The 20,739-nt window shown below is 37.8% G+C and overlaps 1 protein-coding gene across 4 annotated transcripts in view; it reads right to left on the bottom strand.

Moving 5' to 3' along the window:
- Positions 1 to 207: 207 nt before the first annotated feature.
- The window catches only part of SLC4A8 (solute carrier family 4 member 8), an 829,308-nt gene continuing 808,776 nt past the window's right edge, over positions 208 to 20,739 (bottom strand). For all 4 annotated transcript variants that reach the window (XM_049783361.1, XM_049783360.1, XM_049783363.1 and 1 more), the window contains 8 exons: positions 15,500 to 15,661; positions 14,472 to 14,723; positions 12,057 to 12,125; positions 10,145 to 10,318; positions 5,729 to 5,866; positions 3,742 to 3,833; positions 3,339 to 3,434; positions 208 to 2,033 (listed from right to left, as the gene is read on the bottom strand). In XM_049783361.1, coding sequence (XP_049639318.1) covers positions 2,021 to 2,033; positions 3,339 to 3,434; positions 3,742 to 3,833; positions 5,729 to 5,866; positions 10,145 to 10,318; positions 12,057 to 12,125; positions 14,472 to 14,723; positions 15,500 to 15,661 — 996 coding nt within the window. In that variant the 3' untranslated portion in view covers positions 208 to 2,020. The remainder of the gene's footprint in view (positions 2,034 to 3,338; positions 3,435 to 3,741; positions 3,834 to 5,728; positions 5,867 to 10,144; positions 10,319 to 12,056; positions 12,126 to 14,471; positions 14,724 to 15,499; positions 15,662 to 20,739) is intronic.

The following is a 20,739-nucleotide window of genomic DNA, read 5'->3' as shown; positions in this document are numbered from 1 at the left end:
CCCTTGTACAGGTTGCATGGAAAGATGAGAAAGGGCAAACAAGATGGAGGAAGAAGAATGGGGGTAGGGATATTCTCAGGGAACTAAGATGAAAAAGGAGGCAAACTCAAAGAAGCAGACAGGAAAAGTCAACAAGAAAACTTTTCCCAATGCTGTTTACTTTTTATAAGTTAGGTAGGTAATATGGGTACAGTTTTATTTATCCTAAAATAGTAAATGTGGAACTCTGGTTCACAAAGATGTTAATACCTATATTGTTCAAAGAACCAGGTCTGATCCATATAAAAAGAAGCCTAGGCAGTCTGTCTCTAAATAGTCTTATGAGGAGAAGGCAGACAAACCAGAAACAAAACCCAAAAGTCAAAAATACATTTAACATCTGCAGCAATATGACCTCAGCCAGCAGGCACTGGTATGATCTTCCATACTGCTTAATTACAATAGGCATCTGTCCTGAGTAATTATTATCCATTCTATACCATTTAAAAATCATCTGTGTATTAAAATAAGTATGACTCCGAGAGAGAGAAATGTGAAAGAAATGGAGATCTTGTCAACATTAATGGTCTTTAGAGTTCTATATTATAAATTATATTCTCTAGAATGCAGTAAAGAATAACAAAATGATACAGCCAAAGGAAAGCCTAGTAAGGAAACACTATTGTACAAAGACTTCTTCTGGATGAAAAACTGATATGATAGGATTTCCTTGACAATGGCATGATTGCTGGTCATATTCTGTGCACAAAGAAAGAGAAGGTTCTATGCCTAATAGAACCCAGCCCCTTAATATTTACTGTAACAGAGAAAATGATATGATTTTAAGCTAACTACCAAAACAAATTTTACCACTTACAGTTCATTTCCCAGGTTTTTTTTTTTTTTACATCTGAGATCCAGAACATTTATCAACCAAAAGAAATTCATGATGATGATGAAGAAACCACATGGCTGAAGGTAGTTTTGGTCCACTGAGCTGATGGTGGTTCACTACTAAGGCAACTAAGTAGACATTACATAAGCACTTGATCTCTCCAGGAAAGAAATTACAATGTGTCCTCAAGAGACAGCAGCAAGAAATGGATGCTTCCTCCACAAGGCCAATAAAAGCACCGTGTCTTCCTTTCTACTCACAACTATTATCAAATTCTCACCAAACACTAGAATAACTAGTTAGACTGTAAGTCCTTTCTGTAATATATTAATTACATAAGGACCATAACTCCTTATGTAATAATTCAAACTCATTGTCTCATTCTTTCCTCAGTGAAACTAAGAGAAATAGTTCATCCTCACTTATCACCTAGTTTCCCCTGAGGCTTTTCCTGTCTATGCTGAACAGTTCCAGTGTCCTTCTTGGCCCTTTCATCATTAAAGTTCTCACAGGTAGATAGGCTGCTGCCAGCAAGTAGTGAAGATGCATTGGGATGAGAAGCATCTTCCCAGATGCGGCTGCAGGCAATATTGATGCCCAACAGACATCTGGACATCCTCTGGGTCTGACCAGCATCCCCCAGAGTAGAGCATCAAACCAAGGCAAGGACATGGAAATGCCTTGGAGCCTGCAAATTCTAGGGAACTCAAGAAGAGTCTTCCCTTTTCTCTTTACTCTCCCCTCTACTTCCTCACCCCCATATCATTTAGGAAGGGGGACCTCAGTAAAGGAATCATCAGTGGCGATATGGATCCAGATGGCTTGGCAGACCAGCAGAGAGTTTCAGAGAAATGTCTGGAAATGGAAAGCTGGGTTATCCATTGTGGCTGAAGAGAAAGTGAAGGAAGAGAAGTACCAACAGGAGGCCATCTTCTGCTTCCATACATCTGATGATTGGCTGCTGGTGCAGCTGCATAACTTCCCATGCATACCATGAGTAATAGAATGCTTCAGCATGGCTTTGACATGAGCAAGGACAGGGCCAGACTTGGTCTTGCTTCTTCTCTGAGAATCACCACCTTGTCTGTAACATAGCTTCCCTGAGGCATATCTCATGGCCCAAATCTTCCATCCCAGCAAAGGCTTTTAATTGAGGAGACTGAATAAAAGTGTTACAATTAGACAAAAAAGGAACACATGATTCATTCCTACTTTTAACACAATACTTTGAAGATGTCACCACAATTTGGATATGACTATATTTTAAGTTCATTTACAAGTAGACTAGTTCTCAACTAAAAATAACCATATGCGTTATACATTTCGACAGCTGCCTGGATTTTCCTCTGATGTAAACAAGATTCTATATTTCACTCACATTTAGCACAGATTAATTTTAACCCATTAGATGAAGAAATAACCCATCACTACCACCCACTGGTGGCTGTGATAAGGGTACTTTTGATTTACCACTGTATTCCCATTTTACTGCTAAGTAAACTGAGTGCCATAAATAGTGGTTTGGCAGGCTAGAAATGAAATTAATGGTCGAACCAAGTCTCAAAGTTCCTAGTCCTGCTTTTTCTTTCTTTTCTCTTCCTTGTTTATTTTTATCCCTGAGCATACCCCGGGAAGCTGTGCTCAGGAGTATCTTCTGACAGTGCTTGGAAGAGTATATGTGGTGCTCGGAACTGAAATGAGATCAGCCGCATGCAGATTAGTGTCTTACACCTGTACTATTTTTCCAGCTCTGCTTTTTCTTTTCTTTTGTTTTTAATTTTTTTGTTTGTTTTGTGGTCACACCTGAATCTGCACTCAGGAAACTCCTGGTGGACTAGAGGGACCGTATGGAATGCCTGGGATCAAATCTAACTTGTCCAAATACTAGGCAAATGCCTTATCTTCTATACTCTCTCTTCTCAGCCCTGGTGCTTTTTCTTTTCCTTTACATTTTTGTTTTTGAACCACACCAAGCAGCCTAAGGGGTAACTCCTGTCTCTGTGCTCAGAAATCGCTCCTAGAAGACTCAGGAACCAGATAGGGTGCTGGGGATTGAACCTGGGGCAGGCGCATGCAAGGCAAACACCCTACCCACTATGCTATTGCTTTGGCATATTTTTTCTTTAACCAGAAAAGTTACCTTTAATAATTAGGTCTAAAATGTCTGTCTTTAATTATATGACTAAACTTAAATAAAATTTGGACTAAATTATTCAAGTAATTTGGATGTCTGTCCTAGACCATAATGTATGTAAAGATGTTTCATATCCCTCCATTCCCTTTATTAACTTGACTAAAACTGATCAATGTTAAATCAGAACAAACTTTTATTTTTACAGGCTTATATCTATTCTGTAAGTTAGTAACAGTCCATTTATCAAATTTAATTTTACAATCAAGTTAAATTTTATTAATTAATTCATGTTTAACTCATAAATAAAAATAAGCAATTATAGTTCTTTACCTCTTTTCCTTCGTATTTCCAGAATTCATACTGAGAGTTTTCCAGACTGTGGTTTTAGGCATTTCATCAGATATATTAATCTCAGAGGGATCACATCTGAACAATAAATTTCAGACACAAATGTTAAAAACAGATCAAGCTACATAGTAATATCAATGATAGCTTCACCATAAGACAAAAGATTAGGTTTGAGGGAGAACTCTTACAGTTTATAGAAACATGGGAAAATAATAATCCAAATGCAGGTGTAAGGTGCAAATGTAAGGTGACTCAAGGAAAATTACTAACTGGTATGCAAGGTGGCAACCAGACCTGCCTCCTAACTACTCCATGTAACTTCACACCCACCACAGAACCAGAACATTCATAAAATAGCCCAATCTTGGTGTTTTGGGAGTTTTACCTGAAACTGTTGTTTTTTCCAGGACTACTGAGTAACTTCCTGCTCTCTAAGGGGAACTTGTCTCCACCGAGTTCTAACATTTTTTCAGCCTCCTAGAAAAAATGGAGACATCTTACACCAAATAAAACCATGTATCTACATCTACCCAATTTTCTACCTTCACAATTTTGAAGGCAGCAGAGTTTGGACCACAACCGGCAGTGCTCAGGAGTGACTCCTGACTCTGTATGTGGAATCACTTCTGGTGGGCTTAGGGGACCATGTTGGGAATATAGGATGCCAGGGGTTAAACCTGGTTTGGCTGTATGAAAGGCAAATGCCTTAACTGATCTACTATCACTCTGACCCCTCTACATTTTTCTTAATATTCTATATAAAAAATAAAATCATATTCTTTAATTGTTTTGGTACTCAGGAATTGCTCCTGATTCTATGCTCAGAGATCAGTCCTGACAGGACTTAGGGGTCCATATGTGGTACTATAGATCAAAATTGGGTTAGCTCTGGGTAAGGCAAGAGCTTTGCCCACTGCATTGTTCCAGTCCACTGGAAAAATTTTTTTAAAAAAGAACCTGAATTATTTTTAAAAAGAAGAATCTGAATCTAAGTAAGATTTAGATCCAACCATCAATTCAACTAAAAAAAAATCAGTAATTTAAATAATTTAGGGGAAATATGTATAAATAAGTCTAATAAATACTTATCAATTATATAATAGATAATAATTTAGTAGGTAGGGTGCTTGCCTTGCATGTGGCTGACCCAGGTTTGATCCTTAGCATCCATATAGCTCCCAGAGCTTGTGAAAAATAACTCCTGAGCACTGCTGGGTGATAGCTCCCAACCAAACAAAAGGGGACCCCCCCCAAAAAAAAAACCCCAAAATCAAACAAGCAAAAAACTCTTTTTATCAGGTTGGGAGAGAGCTCAAAGGTCTAGAGCACATGCTTTAAATGCAGAAACCCCAAGTTCTATTCCTGGTACCACATAGTTCCCTGAGAACTGCTTGGAGTGACCACTTAGCATGAGCTAAAAGTAGTGCTTGAGTACTATTGATGTGGTATCAAAAATCAAATAGAAAAAAAAACTTTTATCATAACCATTTAGTATTTCTTCTTTTATAAATTATATCTTCTATTTATTTTTATTTCAGTATTATTAATCTGAGAACTGTTTGAACATTAACAAGTTGAACACAATTCATCTATTATTTTAAAGTTTTATTCATAGAATTTCTAGATGTCTGGAAGTTTTGCATTTTATGCAGAATTTTATGTGTGTGGTACCACGAACATAACTAAGAGACACAAATATGCAAAGTTCTATCACTCTAGAGTTTTCTTTCATTAATTTTGTGCTATTTTTTATAGTTGTTAAATCTTATTTAATAATAAAATACAAGACCACAGACCAGTGTAATAGAATCAGGAGATACTGTGTTTAAAAACACTTTATGGACCATTCATTTTTAGTCTGATATTTTTGTTTCCCTACACATCCAGTCTTTGCACATACAGGCCACTAACCGAAGGTTCGTTGAATAAATGGCAGATGCCAAGTACTGTAGAAAATGAGGAAGGACGGAAAGTCCTATTTAAGTTATTTTTCAATGATGCTAGCTACAACACCATATGCAATTAGGTACATAAAAATACGCTAAAAAATAGGTCTTATATTTTCAAATAAGACTTTTAGAAAACCATGAGCAATTATATCTGATAAGAGCATAATCTATATTCATATTCTCAGTGTGACCTTAGAAACTAAACTATCAACAAAGGAAAAATACCAAATTTGAAAATGAAATACATATAGGAAAAAATATTTTTAGTCATTTCTAAACTGAGAGCATCTTTGGAATAATCTTTCTGGATCCTAAAGAGAATCCTAAATAGATTACAGACATTTTGATTTTTCAATTGGCCTTTCTTTTGTTCTAGAATTTGAGGCTATCCAAAAATGTAAGGGTTGGTATAAGAACTATGACCTCTTCCTCCTTGGCCTTCTTCTTGGCATCATCCAATTTCTTTTTTTTGCTTTCAGGCATGAGATCATCTAACCAGCTCAGCTCACGCTTAGTGAAACAGAAATCCATGACTTTCCTGACAAAAACCAAGGCCAAAACCTGAAGGGAAGAAAAAGTGAATTAAAGGTAGCAATTTCCCTCCTGAAGTTAATTGTCTTAATTTTTACAAATTAGGCCCTAATCTGCATACAAGGCAAACACCCTGCCTCCATACTATCTCTCTGGCCCCCCCTTATCACTTTTTTAAGCCTAAAGTCTGAGTTGTCTGAATATTAGTATGATAACCTCAGCCTTTTTTTAAAATTTTTTTATTTTTAATTATGAGACAAAGATGCAAAGAAAGAGGACAAGGTAAAGTTACAGTGGAAGGACAATCACCCATAACATAATTCTCAGAAGAAGTCCCCTTGCTGATATCTTAACTTTGAACTTTCAGCCAAAGAACATTAAGATAAATTAAACAGAATCCATGTACAATTACTTTGTCCCTCAAGTCCCCAGATTGTAACACATTATAATATTTCTTAACAGCACACAAGGCAATCTAAAGCCATAAAACTTACATAACTCCTTAAACATTAGAGTCATAGTATTTTTTACATTTCCATGTACATGCATATTAGCTTAAGTTAACCTCAAATTTTTTTTTTTTTTTTTTGGTTTTTGGGCCACACCCGGTGACGCTCAGGGGTTACTCCTGGCTATGCGCTCAGAAGTCGCTCCTGGCTTGGGGGACCATATGGGACGCCGGGGGATCGAACCTCGGTCTGTCCAAGGCTAGCGCAGGCAAGGCAGGCACCTTACCTCTAGCGCCACCACCCAGCCCCATAACCTCAAATTTTAAGTGTTTTTTTTTTTAAGGATTAGAGTCAAAGGAGCACAGTAACAATGGTGTTAGAGTGGCAATTGTTTGCATAGGCCCACAAAATATGGATAACCTCAGCCTTTTTAAGGAAGTTGCTTGCTTGAATGATTGTTCTTCAATTGTTAGCTTTGAGTCTGTTTGCTTTGACTATGCAGATATGTTTCTTGTAGGTTGCAGTGCCATTGGATTTAACTTTTTGATCCATGTTGCCACTCTGTGTCTCTTAACTAGTGCATTTAGTTCAAAACTGTGAACTTTTCATAAGAACCACTCTGGGGTCCTACCCAACCTAACAACTCAGAATGTGGAGAGTTAAGGTTTAGAAGTCTGCTTTAAAAATACCCTCTTAATATTGGTGGGAGGAGGGAGTGATGGGAATAAAACTTACGGCCTCATCTTTACCCCTTTGTCCCAATAAACTCTTCTGATGAATTCTGTGAACTCTTAAGTTTGAGAGTTACTATTTAGAGTTCACAGAAATCAAAATGGTACAAATCTTGAAGGGAAATATATGAATCAGAGGACAACACCAGAAAAAGAGCCTGGAAAACACTTTACCAGCAGTTTTTTTTTTTTTTTGGTGTCTGGACCACAGACATGGTGGTGCTTGGAGTCATAACTAGCTCTGTGCTTCAGTGACCATGTAGTGTGGGTATTATATCCTGGACCCTGCCTGAAAAGTCCTTTGAACCATCTATCTAGCCTTGCAGAGTTTTTATTCTGAGTTAATAAGAGTCTTGAATAGACTTAGAGCTCAATGCAATCTGATAAACTTAAAAGTAGGGAGGGTAATCACCTGTAACCCTGAGGGTCTTCATCTCCTTTTTTATTAATTTTTCTTTTAATTTTTATTAAAACATTGTGATTTACTATACTGTTCATAATAGAGTTGTTTCAGGCATACACTATTACAAAACCAATCCTGTCAGCCAATGTTTCTAATTCTAAAACCAATCCCATCTCCAATGCTCCCACATTCCTTCTTACTGCCTCATCTAGCCTATAACCTTGGCAGGCATATAAAATTTTTCTTTCATATTACTTGCTCCAATAAAACTTAAATGGCAAATGGAATTATCAGAAAACAAATCATTAAGTCAATTTATAATAATTGCTATGTGAACTTAACCAATGTAAATGAGATGTTAACTCATTATTAAAAATGTATAAAACCCCTTATCAAACTAAAAGTAAATATATACCTTTCTTAATCTATCCATGTTAGATCAACTTCTTCCTTCTCCCCAGTGTTTTAATACTGCATTTGATTTTAAACTTTTTAGATCATAACACATTCTAAACCGAAACTATACTACTTCAAGTAATATTTAAAATAGCACAAAAAACATGAAAAATTCTCTCTATATCAGATTTATGAAAGTAAAAAAAATATAGGAAGTAAGATGGAAAACTGCAACATATAAGCATTTCCCCCAAAAAAAAGAGAATGCTACCTCTGCAGAAACAAACTGAGAGTAACTCACCAGAAATACAGGATTAATTAATATCCAGGAGATACAAAGAATGACTAAAACTAAGACATAACAACTTTATTTGAAAAGAGATAAAGAAGTTGAATATATATTTCTCCATAAAGATATGGCCAATATAGTTAATAGCCCAATTACAAAATTCATTGAGGGAATTCAAATCAGAATAAAAGTAAAGTACCTGGAGCTAGTGGTTAGGGTGCATGTCTTGCAAGCACCTACCCAGGTTCAACTTCCAGAACAACGTGATCATCTCACATTCCCTATCCCCCATCCAAAAATACCAGATGCATTTCTAGAGGCCCCTGAGTACTGTCATGTGTGGCCCTAGAAGTCTGCAGCACCATTAGTATAGCCTGTGTATTCCTAGGACATGTAACTTGTGGATACAACACTGCATCTTCTAGCCTTTTCATTGAACCACTGGCCAGACTGAAATCTGAAATCACCAAAGGAGCTTCTGAATCTCCTGAGCATTACTTGGATGCCTTCCCCAATTAGGTTAGCTATTGTACAAAAACAAAAAACAGAAAACAAAAATAAAAACAAAAACCTCAGAAAATAATAAGTGTTGGCAAAGATATAGAGAAAAGTTAATACTCCACTGCTGATAGAAATGTAAAACAATGCATTTTTTAAAGAAAATAGGATAGCAGTTCCTAAAAATAGTTTATAAGTAGAACTTACATCCCCTTCTGGAAATACTGGGTTCATATCCAAAATAACTGAACGCGAGAACATTAACAGATAGTTATCCAGATCATGTTGATAGCAGGGTTTATATTCACAATAGTGGAAAGTGGAAGTTATCCAAGTGTGTACAGAGGAATAAGAGGGTAAACAAAACTTGGCATGCACAAGCATTTGGTATATTATTCGGTCTTTTCTAAGGAAACATGTAGATTTTTCTTTCTTTCCTCTTTTTTTTTTGTTTTTGTTTTTGGGTCACACCCGGCAGCGCTCAGGGGACCATGTGGGATGCCAGGATTCGAACTGCTGTCCATCTGCATGCAAGGCAAATGCTCCACCTCCATGCTATCTCTCTGGCCCCACATGTATATTTTTCTAAAAGACAATCTACAACAAGGATGAACCTTGAAGATATCATATTAAGTGAGACAAACTGTCACACACCAAAAAAAACCTATGGCTTCAGTGATGAGGCATGTTGAGTAGTCATATTAGTAAAGACAGAAAGCAGAATGGTGGTTATGAAAGACTACAGGGAGAAGGAATAGGAAGTTATTGATGGGCACAGATTTTTCAGTTTTTCAAAGCAAAAATTTCTGTAGATAGATGATAGTGAAGATTATATAACAATGTAAATGTAGTTGATGCCACTAAAATATACACTTTGAAAATGGTTAAAATGGGAGAGCTGGATAATTATAACCAGAAGATGGATAATAGCAAAACTTCTGTCTTGTAAGCATACTATCTAGCAAACTCCTGTGAGTCTAATGATCGGGGCCACTCCTTGCACTAATCTTGATCTGGCAATTCTCATGTCTGAGATCCTGGTATTGCAAAAGAATACCAGCTACACCACAGCCAGGTCTATACAAGCATGATAGCTAAAGGGTTAAACTTCTAGGAAATACTACAATAAAAAAATGTGTGAAGGACCAGATAGATAGTACAGAAAGTATGGATTTTTTCTTGCACACAGCTGACCTAGATCAATCTCTAGCACATGGTATGGTTCCCTAAGTTAATCAGGAATGATCCAAGAGTGCAGAGCAGGGTAGCTCTGAGCATCCTCATGCATGACCCCAAAACAAAAACAATCAAGAAAAGAATGTATGAGCACTCGTCAGGAATGTAACCCAAGTTAGCAGGTGTGTGAGCTTCCCAATGACCTCTGGCAAATATTATAATCAGATTGTGAGCTAGCACCACAACTAAGCAACCTCAAAAGCATTGTTTAATTGTGTAAACACAACTAAATATGTGAGCATTACAACAAAGCATGTTTGCGATGTTGGTAAATTGTAAAGTAAATCACAATTTTTAAAAACTCACCATCATTGGAAAGACAATGGCAGCTGGAGATGCCTTGATGACCCAGAGCAGGACGAGGCAGGTCAGTTGGATAAGTGTGAAAAGATGCACTTTGCGCAGAGGCACGTGCCGAAGGTAGATGAAATCTGGCTGGTGTTTTGCAGGCATCCCGAAAAGTTTCAGACGGTCAAAGAACTAAATAAATAAATAAAAAGAGGAAGGAACTGGCATTTATTTTATGGAGGCTTCTCTGGGTTAGATGCCTTGTTAAATCTATTCATGTCTCCTACTTGCACTGAAAGATATTAATATTTACACTAGATAAATTAGGAACTGAGTCTCAGAGCATGTAATTTGGCTAGGTCTAGGAAGTGAGAGCCCAACTTTGAAATCATCTTTTCTACTACTCTGCTTAAATTTCTTTTCTTAGTCAATACTGTGGCTCCTAAGAGATATATATCTCAAAGAAAGTTGAAGACAAAGTAAGTCCATTGCATCTTTTCTATTTATTATAAAAACAAATGATCAGGGCCAGAGAGATAGCACAGTGGTAGGCCGTTTGCCTTGCATTAACCACCCTGCGAGGAACCCAGTTCAGTATCTGGCATCCCATATGGTCCCCCAGCCTGCCAGGGGCTATTTCTGAGTGGAAACCCAGAGCACCTCTGAGCACCACTGGGTGTGGCCCCAAAACCAATCAATCAATCAATAAATAAAGTTTTTTTATTCCTGGAATTTAAAGCTTTTCATTTACTTAGTCTAAAAATATGAAATTAAATTTCTGCATAAAACCATCATGTTATTTATTATACAAGGGAACAGGAGGATTAATTCAATGGATTGGAGCACAAGTTTTGCATGCAGGAAGCCTGCATTTGATCCCTGGCATTGCATGGTATGTTCTCCACCTCCTTGTACACCATTAATAGCTATCCCTGAGCACAGAAACAGGAATAGTACCTGAGCACTGCTAGATGTAGCCCCCAAAACAAAAATATTAAAAAGACCCCTGGACATTCAGTAAAAATGAAGAGAAATAGGGAACTGGAGAAGCAGGGCTGAGGTTCTTGCCTTGCATAAAACTGATCCACCTGGTTTGATCCTGGCACCTGAACACTGCCAGCAGTGGCCCTTAAGCATAGAATTATGAATTAGCTCTGAAAATTGCCAGGTGTGGCCTCAAATAAAAAAAATAATCAATAAGAACCTGCCACCATTAGATACAATTACCATATAATCTGTGCTATCTAAGGAAAGAGTGACAAACTCCTAATTTTCTCTACTCAAAGAATTTAGAGGAAAGATAAAATATGACAGAAGTAATACCTGCTTATCTGAAATAGTTTTCACTACTCCCCATCTTTCCACCAAGGTACCCCAGTTTAACCATCTTACTTTAGCTTGGTACTGACACTAGTCTTTTTCTCTGTGTAGATGCCAATTTGATTCTGACTAACCTTTCAGATATAAGTATACCAGCAACCTACAAGCTCCTAATATTTAATATCAACTGAATCATTATCTGTTGAGTAATTAATGTATTATTGTAACCATAACATCAAAGTGAGCCTCCTTGAAGGTCTCTGACCTTTAAGCCGATAGGACTTTAATTTGCCTAATGTTTAAAGCAATGTCTAAAATAGTTTAACTGAGGCTGAGGTGTTAGATAGAACAGTAGGTAGAGCACTTGTCTTGCAAGTGGTCAATCTGGGTTCGATCACTGGCATCCCATATGGTCCCTGAGTACTACCAGGAGTAATTCCTGAATGCATAGCCAGGAGTAACCCCTGAGCACTGTCAGGCATGACCCCAAACCAAAAGACATAACTGGAAGAACTAATTAACTCAAGAACCCTGGTAGATCTGTCCTTCTATTGTCAGTACAAGTAAGCTCATGGTGAGACAACATTGACCTGACTATATCATACAGTACCTGAATTCCCTGTAGTGAAGAAACTCCCATGTAGAGGAAAACTCCATAGAGCACTGGCATTGGAATAAACTGGAGATGAAAGAACAAAAAGACCATGAATTAAAGCTGATATCTATCAGGGTGTATCAGGATTACTCATAAATAAATATGAACTTTTAAATTTCTTTTTTGTTTTGTTTGTTTTGGTTTGGTTTTGGTGTTTTGGTCACACCAGGCTCAGGGGTTACTCCTGGCTCTGCACTCAGAAATCACCCCTGGCAAGCTCGTGGGACCACATGGGATGCCAGGAATCAAACCAGAGTCCATCCTAGGTTGGTCGTGTGCAAAGCAATTGCCCTACTGCTGTGCTATCTCTTTGGCCCTAAACTTTTAAATTCCTAAGAAGAAAGCATAATCACAAAATCACTGCATAAACATCGCAGTCTGCTTCCTTTCTGTACTTAAAATAAAACTAGACACTAACAATGCTTAAAATAATTTTATTCTGAGAAGAACCTGCAAAAACCACGTGAATGGAGGTGAGCTGACCCTGCTAAGAAGGGTGGAGCCTGATCTCCACCATATACTTTTCAACATGGGCTGCTGCCCAAGACAGGGGCTGCTGCCCAAGACAGTGGCTGCTGGTGATGGGACCGACCCCCACTCAGAAGAACCTGCAGAAGCCACGTGAATTGAAGTGAGTGGGCCCCAACCACAAAGGGAGGAGCCAGAGGAGCCCGGCTGTTCCACTTCATTCTGAGGCCACGCACATATCCTACTCAGTGAACCCTAACACTACACGCAGAAAACATCACATTACAAGTATGACAATGGGGAAATAAAATAGGCCAACACCATGCATAGAGAATGAAGATGGCAGCTCTGATGAACTGAAGTGCCAACCATCTATTTAGTTTCTCAGATAAGGAGTTTAGAAAGGAAATATAGAGGATGTTCCAGCATTCGAGAAAGGTCATACTGTGTTAGAGCACTCTGACTAACTTCACTCAGTAAGTTATGCTCCAGGTCCCTCCATGTAGCAGAAACTTTCATTTTAACTTTTCTTATGGATGAGCAATATTTCATAGTTTCTTTATCTAGTCAGTTATTCTTGGATGCTTGGGTTGTTTCTAGATTTTTGCTACTGTGAATAGTGCTGCAAGAAACACAGGAGTGTTATTCCATTTTGTTTGGAGGTCGTTGCAAGAAGTGGAACTTCTGGGTCAAATGAAAGCTAATTTCTAATTCTTCTGGAATTTTCATAATTGCATAATTGTTTTCTAAAAAGGCTGGACAGGTTGATATTACAACCAGCAGTGAATTTTCATACAACCTCTTAATACATATCATTTCCACACAGATGGTCAAGTTAGAAAAGTAGCAGGAAATTTGGTTTTCAATTTCCTCACTTCAGTAAGCATCCAGACATCCACCAAAACTTTTGGTTCTTCTCCATGATACATAGAAGTCACACTTGTATCTACCCCTGACTCAGATTAAAGAAGTTATAGTTGTTTTACTTTATCGGCCCACTTCTATTTTCATACAACCTTAAAAACTTATTCTCTAGACAAGAATCAAAGTGATCTAAAAACATTTTTGCTACTGTAACTCTTCAAAGGTTCTTTTTTATCAGTGGCAATAAGACTCTATTAACTCCCTAGCAAACTCTTCAATCTCATCTCATTATATTCTTGCCTTGACTCAATACTCTTGAGTTAAAAAGGACCTGATATTTTCTAGGACATACCTTTTACCATTCAGAACCTGACTAGATCTTTTTCTTCCCACTCCCCCATGCTGTTCCCTACTATCCATGCCAGGACTATCACTTAAACATCATTTCCTTAAGATGCCTTCTGTGTCCATAATTTTTTTATAGTACTGTAGAAAATTATATACATCTTTAATCACTCATAATAAGCTGTAATCATCATGTTTGTTTGTTTTGGCTTTGGAAGTAAAACTTAGGGCATACTCTTGGCTATGCACTCAGGTATCACTCCTGTTATTACTTGGGAATCATATGCAGTACCAGAGATCAAACCAGGTTATTTTCAAAGCATAAGTACCTTACCCACTGTACTATCTCTATAGCCCCATTTATTTTTGTTGTTATTATTTGTTTTTTGGAGGGGCACAGCCAGAGATGCTCAGGGGTTACTCCTGGCTCTGCACTTAGGAATCACTGATGGCAGTGCTTAGGTAACCATATGGGATGCTGGGAAATTGAATCCAAATTAGCCATGTGGAAGGCAAGTGCTATACTATCCTTTCAGTCCCTCCCATTATTTTTTAACAACTAACTTTATAAACTATGGATTATCTGCCTTATTCCACTAAAAAAAGTTCATTCAGCTAGATATGTAAGTGTATCTGTTTTAATCAAACATAAATCAGACATTATATTTGCATAATGAATGACAGAGTGCTTACCTTTAATACAGCTGTCATGAAAACTGAGCAGCCCATTAACACAAAGATCATAAGTCCTGTCACTCTCTGCTCTCTAATACCCAAGAACTTGGGCTGTTCTCCAGGTGCAGAGCACTCAGATTCCAATTTGAGACTATTCACATGTGTGATGGACAGGACAGTTGCAGCCACAAACCAAGGCAGGCCCATGATGGAGCAGACACCCAGCATGATGGCCACCATCAACAGGTCCAGGTGGTAGCCACAGCCTTTCTGTGAGGAAACAGAATCTCCATCACCATTATTGGTGGGTTGTAGTAGGACTTGAGTAAGAGCTAAAATCCAAAACAAGTAAGGGGCATACGGATAAGAAAGAGCAATCTAGAGATCCCAGAAAAGTTTTCTAACTCCTCATGGTTTGAAAGAAACGCGGCAAAGAAAGGACACCATAGCCTTTCCTAGACCTGTCAGTATTCATTCTTTATTCAAGTACCCTCAGATACCAGCTGAATGCCATGCAACTTGATGACTCTAGGTTGTAGACACAATAGGAGCTGGAATGAAATATCTCCACTGAACTCCAAACACCCCAGTTCTTGACAATGTGGGTATTTCCTAGTCCAGGAAAGAAAATAATGAAAATAAAAGCATAAAGCCTTTCAAATAAAATTTGTGAGCTCAGCTTCAATGTGGAAACCCTAGTAATAAACATCAGTGGCAGACTATCTAGGAAACAGTGGCTCAAGCCTAGGGAAATAATCCTGACCAGATGCAGAGCATATGGCTAATAGGAAACCCTAGGATCTCTACCCCTAAGTTTTTCACAGTTCTTATTTTTTATTTTCATTTTCTGCATCATAGCATTCTCTTCTACTCTAGTTTCATCTACAAATCAAACTCTGTCATAAGTAGAGGTATGGAAAATAACTGGAAATACTTTATAAATTTTCTGATCTTAATGGGTTTACCCTAAAGCAAAAAGGAAAAAAAGAAAAAGAAAACAACAGACCAAATGCCATTAGTCCTTTTATGTCAGAACTTCTGGTTACCTTGAGCTTGTGTTCTTTCCTATTAATAATGACAGCTGTGATCTGCTGATCCATGAATATTAAGATAGTACACAGAAGAGCTGGAATAATTGCTGCTATTACAGTCCACCAGGGATTGGGGCCAATGGGACTAATAATCCATCCTCGATCATCCCTGGTTGGCTAAAAGGGAAAAAAAAAAGCAAGGTTTTTAGTTACACTCGATCATCCCTGGTTGGCTAAAAGAGGAAAAAAGCAAGGTTTTTAGTTTGTATGTTCATTTAACTAAATATCACAGAAAAACAACAAACTGAATACTGAACAATAACAAACTGAACAATACTTTCTTATTCAGTTTTTTTGGAGGGCCTCCCAAACAGTGTTCAGGGGACTACTTATGGTGATAATTGGACAACAGGGCCTAATAGTTCAATGCTAAGGCCTAAGGATGTATCACTAATCAAGCTGATACCAGGGACCATGAGAACTACCCCAGCAATGTTCAGGGGCCACCCAGGCCATACTCAGTGATGACTGAGTACCTTCTGGGCCACACTAAACATTGCTGGTGGGGCAGGGTATATGGTGTCAAGATCTAACTGATATCCTGCACAAGTCACCCATGCTATCTTTCCAGGCCTTACTTTTTTATTCTTAAATTTCCATTTTAAAAATAACAACATGAAATACAGTACCTCCTCAGAAAATTTGATCTTGTATCAAATACCCTTTGGAGTCACTATGCAATTATAAATTTCCTATGGAAAATTCATTAATTATTCCCCTGCTACCCAAACTTCAGAGAAAGCAACTTTACTGAATATTATCCCAAGTAGATATAGTGAAAAAAATCACTGCAATGAATGCCTCTCCAAGAATACTTTACCCAGCCAGACTCTCATTCAGATTTGAAGGAATGATAAACAACATCACAGATAAACAACAGCTCAGAAACTTCACAGTCTAAAAACCACCTTTATAAAAAGAATTAAAGGAGTTACTTTAAGGACAATATGAATCCTACAAATACACCAAACTTCTATAGAAATATGGCACAAATTCCATGGCAATAATCTCTCTCAAGGTCAAGAGACCAATCAGTTAAGAGACAAAGAGTAATAGGATGGAGCAGAAAATTAAATCCAACATTCTGCTGCAGGCAAGAAACACATTTGAACAGCCAGAGAAAATACAGACTCAAAGTCAAAGGGTTGGAAGACAATTATTTAAGCAAATAGCCCCCTCAAATAAGGCTGGGGTGGCCATACTAACATCAGATGACATAGATTTCAGGCTCAAACTGGAGAGAGTAAAAGTCATTTCTTAATGATCTTAATGATCAAGGGACATGTATACTACAAAGAACTTACACTTATAAACATATATTCACCTAGAAAATGCATACACAATAAAAATACTTAAAACAACTGCTAATAGACTTGAAAAAAGACATTGATAGCAGCATGATAGCATGGTTTTTTTTCACACACCCACAAAGCTTCTTTTCTAGCACACATGGGTCATTTTCCAGAATAGAGCACATGCTGGAGCATAATAGATACCTCCATAAAGACAAGAGGACAGAAATAATCCTATCTAGCTTCTTAGATTATGATATATTGAAAATATAAGTTTTTCACAGACAGAAATGGATAAACAATGCAAACACTTAGAAACTAAAAGCTCATTACTGAACAACCAGTGCATAGACAGGAAAAAAAAAAGATTCCTGGAAACAAGTGAGAATGAGAAAATGAACTACCAGAACTTATGGAACATAGAAAAAAGAAGTTCATAGCTATGCAAGCATTCATCAAGAAGGAAGAAAGGAGCCCACATAAATGACTTAACTGCCCAACTTAAACTGGAAAATGACCAACACAGGTACAACAAAGCAAGCAGGTGGAAGGAAAATAAACTGGAACCCCTAAAAAACAATCTAAAGGATTAATAAAACCAAGAGCTGTTCTTTGAAAACATTAACAAGATTGATAAACCACTACCAAGACTCACAAAAAAAAAGAAGATTCTAATAAACCAAAATAGAAATAAAAGGAAGGATATCACAGAAATTCAGAAGATCATCAGAAATTACTTTATGCCATGAAATGAGAGAATCTAAAACTGGGTAAATTCCTAGATTCCTATAAACTTCTTAAGACTAACCCAAGATGATTTGGTATACCAGAACAGATCTATCACTACTGAGAAAACTGAAATGTAATAAAAAAAAAACATTTCCCAAAGAAAAGCCCAGGCCTAAAGAGATTCACTAGTGAATTCTTTCAAACCATTAAAGAGGATCTACTGCCAATCCTTTTTGGGCTCTTCCAGGAAATTGAAGAAACAGAATCATTCCCAAATAGTTTCTATGAAGATAATATCAGCTGGAAACCAAAGAAGAAAAAAAAATCACTAGAAAGAAAGAGAATTATAGGCTGATATCCTTGATGAACATAGACGTAAAGATTCTCAACAAAATACTATCAAATAGAATACAACAATTCCTCAAAAAGATTATACGCCATGATCAAGTAGGATTCATCCCATGCATGCAAGGATAGTTTAACATACCCAAGTCAATCAACATAATCACCGTTATCAATAAAAGAAAAATAAAAATATGACTATATCAATAGAGGCAGAGAGAGCATTTGATAAAATCAAATTTATGATAAGTACCTCTTGTCCTACATTACTGTATTACAGCAGTCCAGCACCAGCTATAAAGGGGTCCACCTCTTTAAAAAAGACCTTTATCAACTCTTTTTAGCAGGCTGGAGCTATAATCCACCACCACCACCACCCCCCCCACCCCCCACCCCCCGCAATGAAGCTCAGGATGGAGAGTCAGTGTGGAGAGTCTGTTTGAAGAGGCAGTTGGAGCAGAAATATGACTGAATTGTTTCTGCTCCTGGCTATGTCTCTTTTCTCTCTGATTTTGACAGGCCTCCAGCTGTATCTTTTTGGACTGTTTATCCTTTACTTTGTATACCTGTTCCTTTTACTGGGCCCTCAATTTGACTTTACCCTTGTCCAGCTCTTTCTTCCTCTCTTGTCCTAGGGGTTTGTCATAAGGCCCCTGGCTTCTATATTGAAAAAGGCTTGAAGTATCTTGTCAGAATCCTGTCTGTTTGGCCTCAGAGTCCCCGTGGACTCTGGCAATTGGTAACCTGAACAGTTTGGTCAGTTGATGAACTGAACAGTCTGACATTAGAACAAGTATGTTTGTTTGGCTATTATATTTAATTTTTTAGTGGGTTCAGGTAATGCAAGTTTTATTGTTTCTTTCCTCCTGCTTGCTTTGTGGTCCCTCTGTCATTTTCAAGTTTAAGTTGTGCAGTTAAGTCATTTATGTGAGACCCTTTCTTCCTTCCCAATGAATGCTTGCATAGCTATGAATTTACCCCTTAATACCGCTTTTTTCTATGTTCCATAAGTTCTGGTTCCATAAGACCCTGATTCCATTGTAGATAAAATCATTTTTGGTTTCCTGGATTTTAAATGATATAGATCTGAAGTCAATAATAATTTATTCAATCATAGTAACAATGCTATGCTGGAATATATACCTCTATATTTATTAAAGAAAATAACAGGATGATAACTTATTTAATGAGAAGCATCAATCCTTCAGTTCCTCTTAAGCCCACTCCACTGACTGGTAAAGGAGCCCAAATCAAAAATTATAACCACTGCCACTCTTTCAACATGCCCCATTCCAAAACTCAGAACAAAAAATACCTCCATCTGTAACTATATAATCAAATCAGACAAATACAAGAAAGGATAATTCTGCCTGATACCAGAACAAGGGAGAGAGTTTACCTAATAGAAACCAGGGCACAGTCTCAAGTTAAAACAAGGCCGAAAACTAATCAATATGAATAATGGCAGCTCAACAAGACACACATCTCTCTAGTCTGACAATATGATAGTACCACAGAGGATGATTCCATAAGTACATATTCAGAATCTGAATCAGAAGGCTATACTGGCCAGAGAGACAGAACAGCAGTAGGGCATTTGCCTTGTATGTGGCTGACCCGGGAGGTACCCGGATCAATTCCCAGCATCCCATATGGTCCCCTGGCCTATTGGAGACAATTTCTTTCTTTCTTTGTTTTTGTTTTTGGGTCATACCTGGCGAGGCTTAAGGATTACTCTTGGCTCTGCACTCAGAAGTCACTCCTGGCAGGCTAAGGGGGATCATATGGGATGCTGGGATTCAAACCACTGTCTGTCTGTTCGAACCAACTGTGTGCAAGGCAAATACTGAGTAAACCCTGAGCATTGCTGGGTGTGGCCCCAAAACAAATCAGTCAATCAATCAATCAATCAATCAAGTTAAATAAAAAAGAAGACCATACCCTCCCAATAAGATCAAAGTTTGAGTCCACTAGAGCTAGGCCTCGTCAACTGCCCTCCTATCTGCGATTAAAAATTAATTCCCTAGTAGCTTCAAGAAAGCCTGTGTAGTATATGGGCCTACATCTCCACACTGTACCGAATAACTGTCAGGCTGGAGCAAGAATGCTCTTTGGACATTATGTTTGAATGCCTTAACCTTACCACATTTAAAATAACCTCTCAGTTTTTCTGTCCATAGGGGTTCCTGGATACAAAGGGTGAACATTCTACAGTGGTTCCTCGGTGCTCAGTCACACGAGGCACCATACTCTGCTTGAATCATGAAAATGGCCAGGTAAAACTCTTTAACATACCCTTTATCTATAGATTATGCCTTCTTTTAGGACCTGAAGCACATGACCAGCCAGATCACCAAAGCAACAACTGAGACGTACAGATTTTTACCACAGGGCCCAAGCATCGAACCCTTTCAACCAAACTAACATGCCCTTGCTCTTATACCCTCTGTTCTCATTACTTCATATTTTTGTTGTTGGTGGTGTTTGATTGTTGGTTTGTTTTGTCTTGTTTTTCCTATTCTCTCTTCTTGTCTCCCTCTTCCTCCACTTTCTCCTCCTATCATCAATTCAATCTATGTCAAAAAAAATCACACGGTTACCCCTTCTATAGGAAAGGAAAGCTGACATATAGGGCGCTATGGACAATACTGCAAAGTGTAAACACCTATAAAGATAGACTTCACTAACACAAAGGTCAGTACTCGAGACACAAAACCTATACATATTCAAAAGTTAAACTATGAGTTTCCTTTCCTTACAAGTACTATACTTACCTATCTTTCCGTACTCAGCACACCTCTTGCCCTCCTGACCTCTCTACATTAATATACA

The sequence above is a fragment of the Suncus etruscus genome, chromosome 11 (genome assembly GCF_024139225.1).
Source record: "Suncus etruscus isolate mSunEtr1 chromosome 11, mSunEtr1.pri.cur, whole genome shotgun sequence".
Lineage (NCBI taxonomy): Eukaryota > Metazoa > Chordata > Mammalia > Eulipotyphla > Soricidae > Suncus > Suncus etruscus.
The sequence above is the reverse complement of the archived record's forward strand: the minus strand, read 5'-3'. Positions and strand labels throughout refer to the sequence as shown.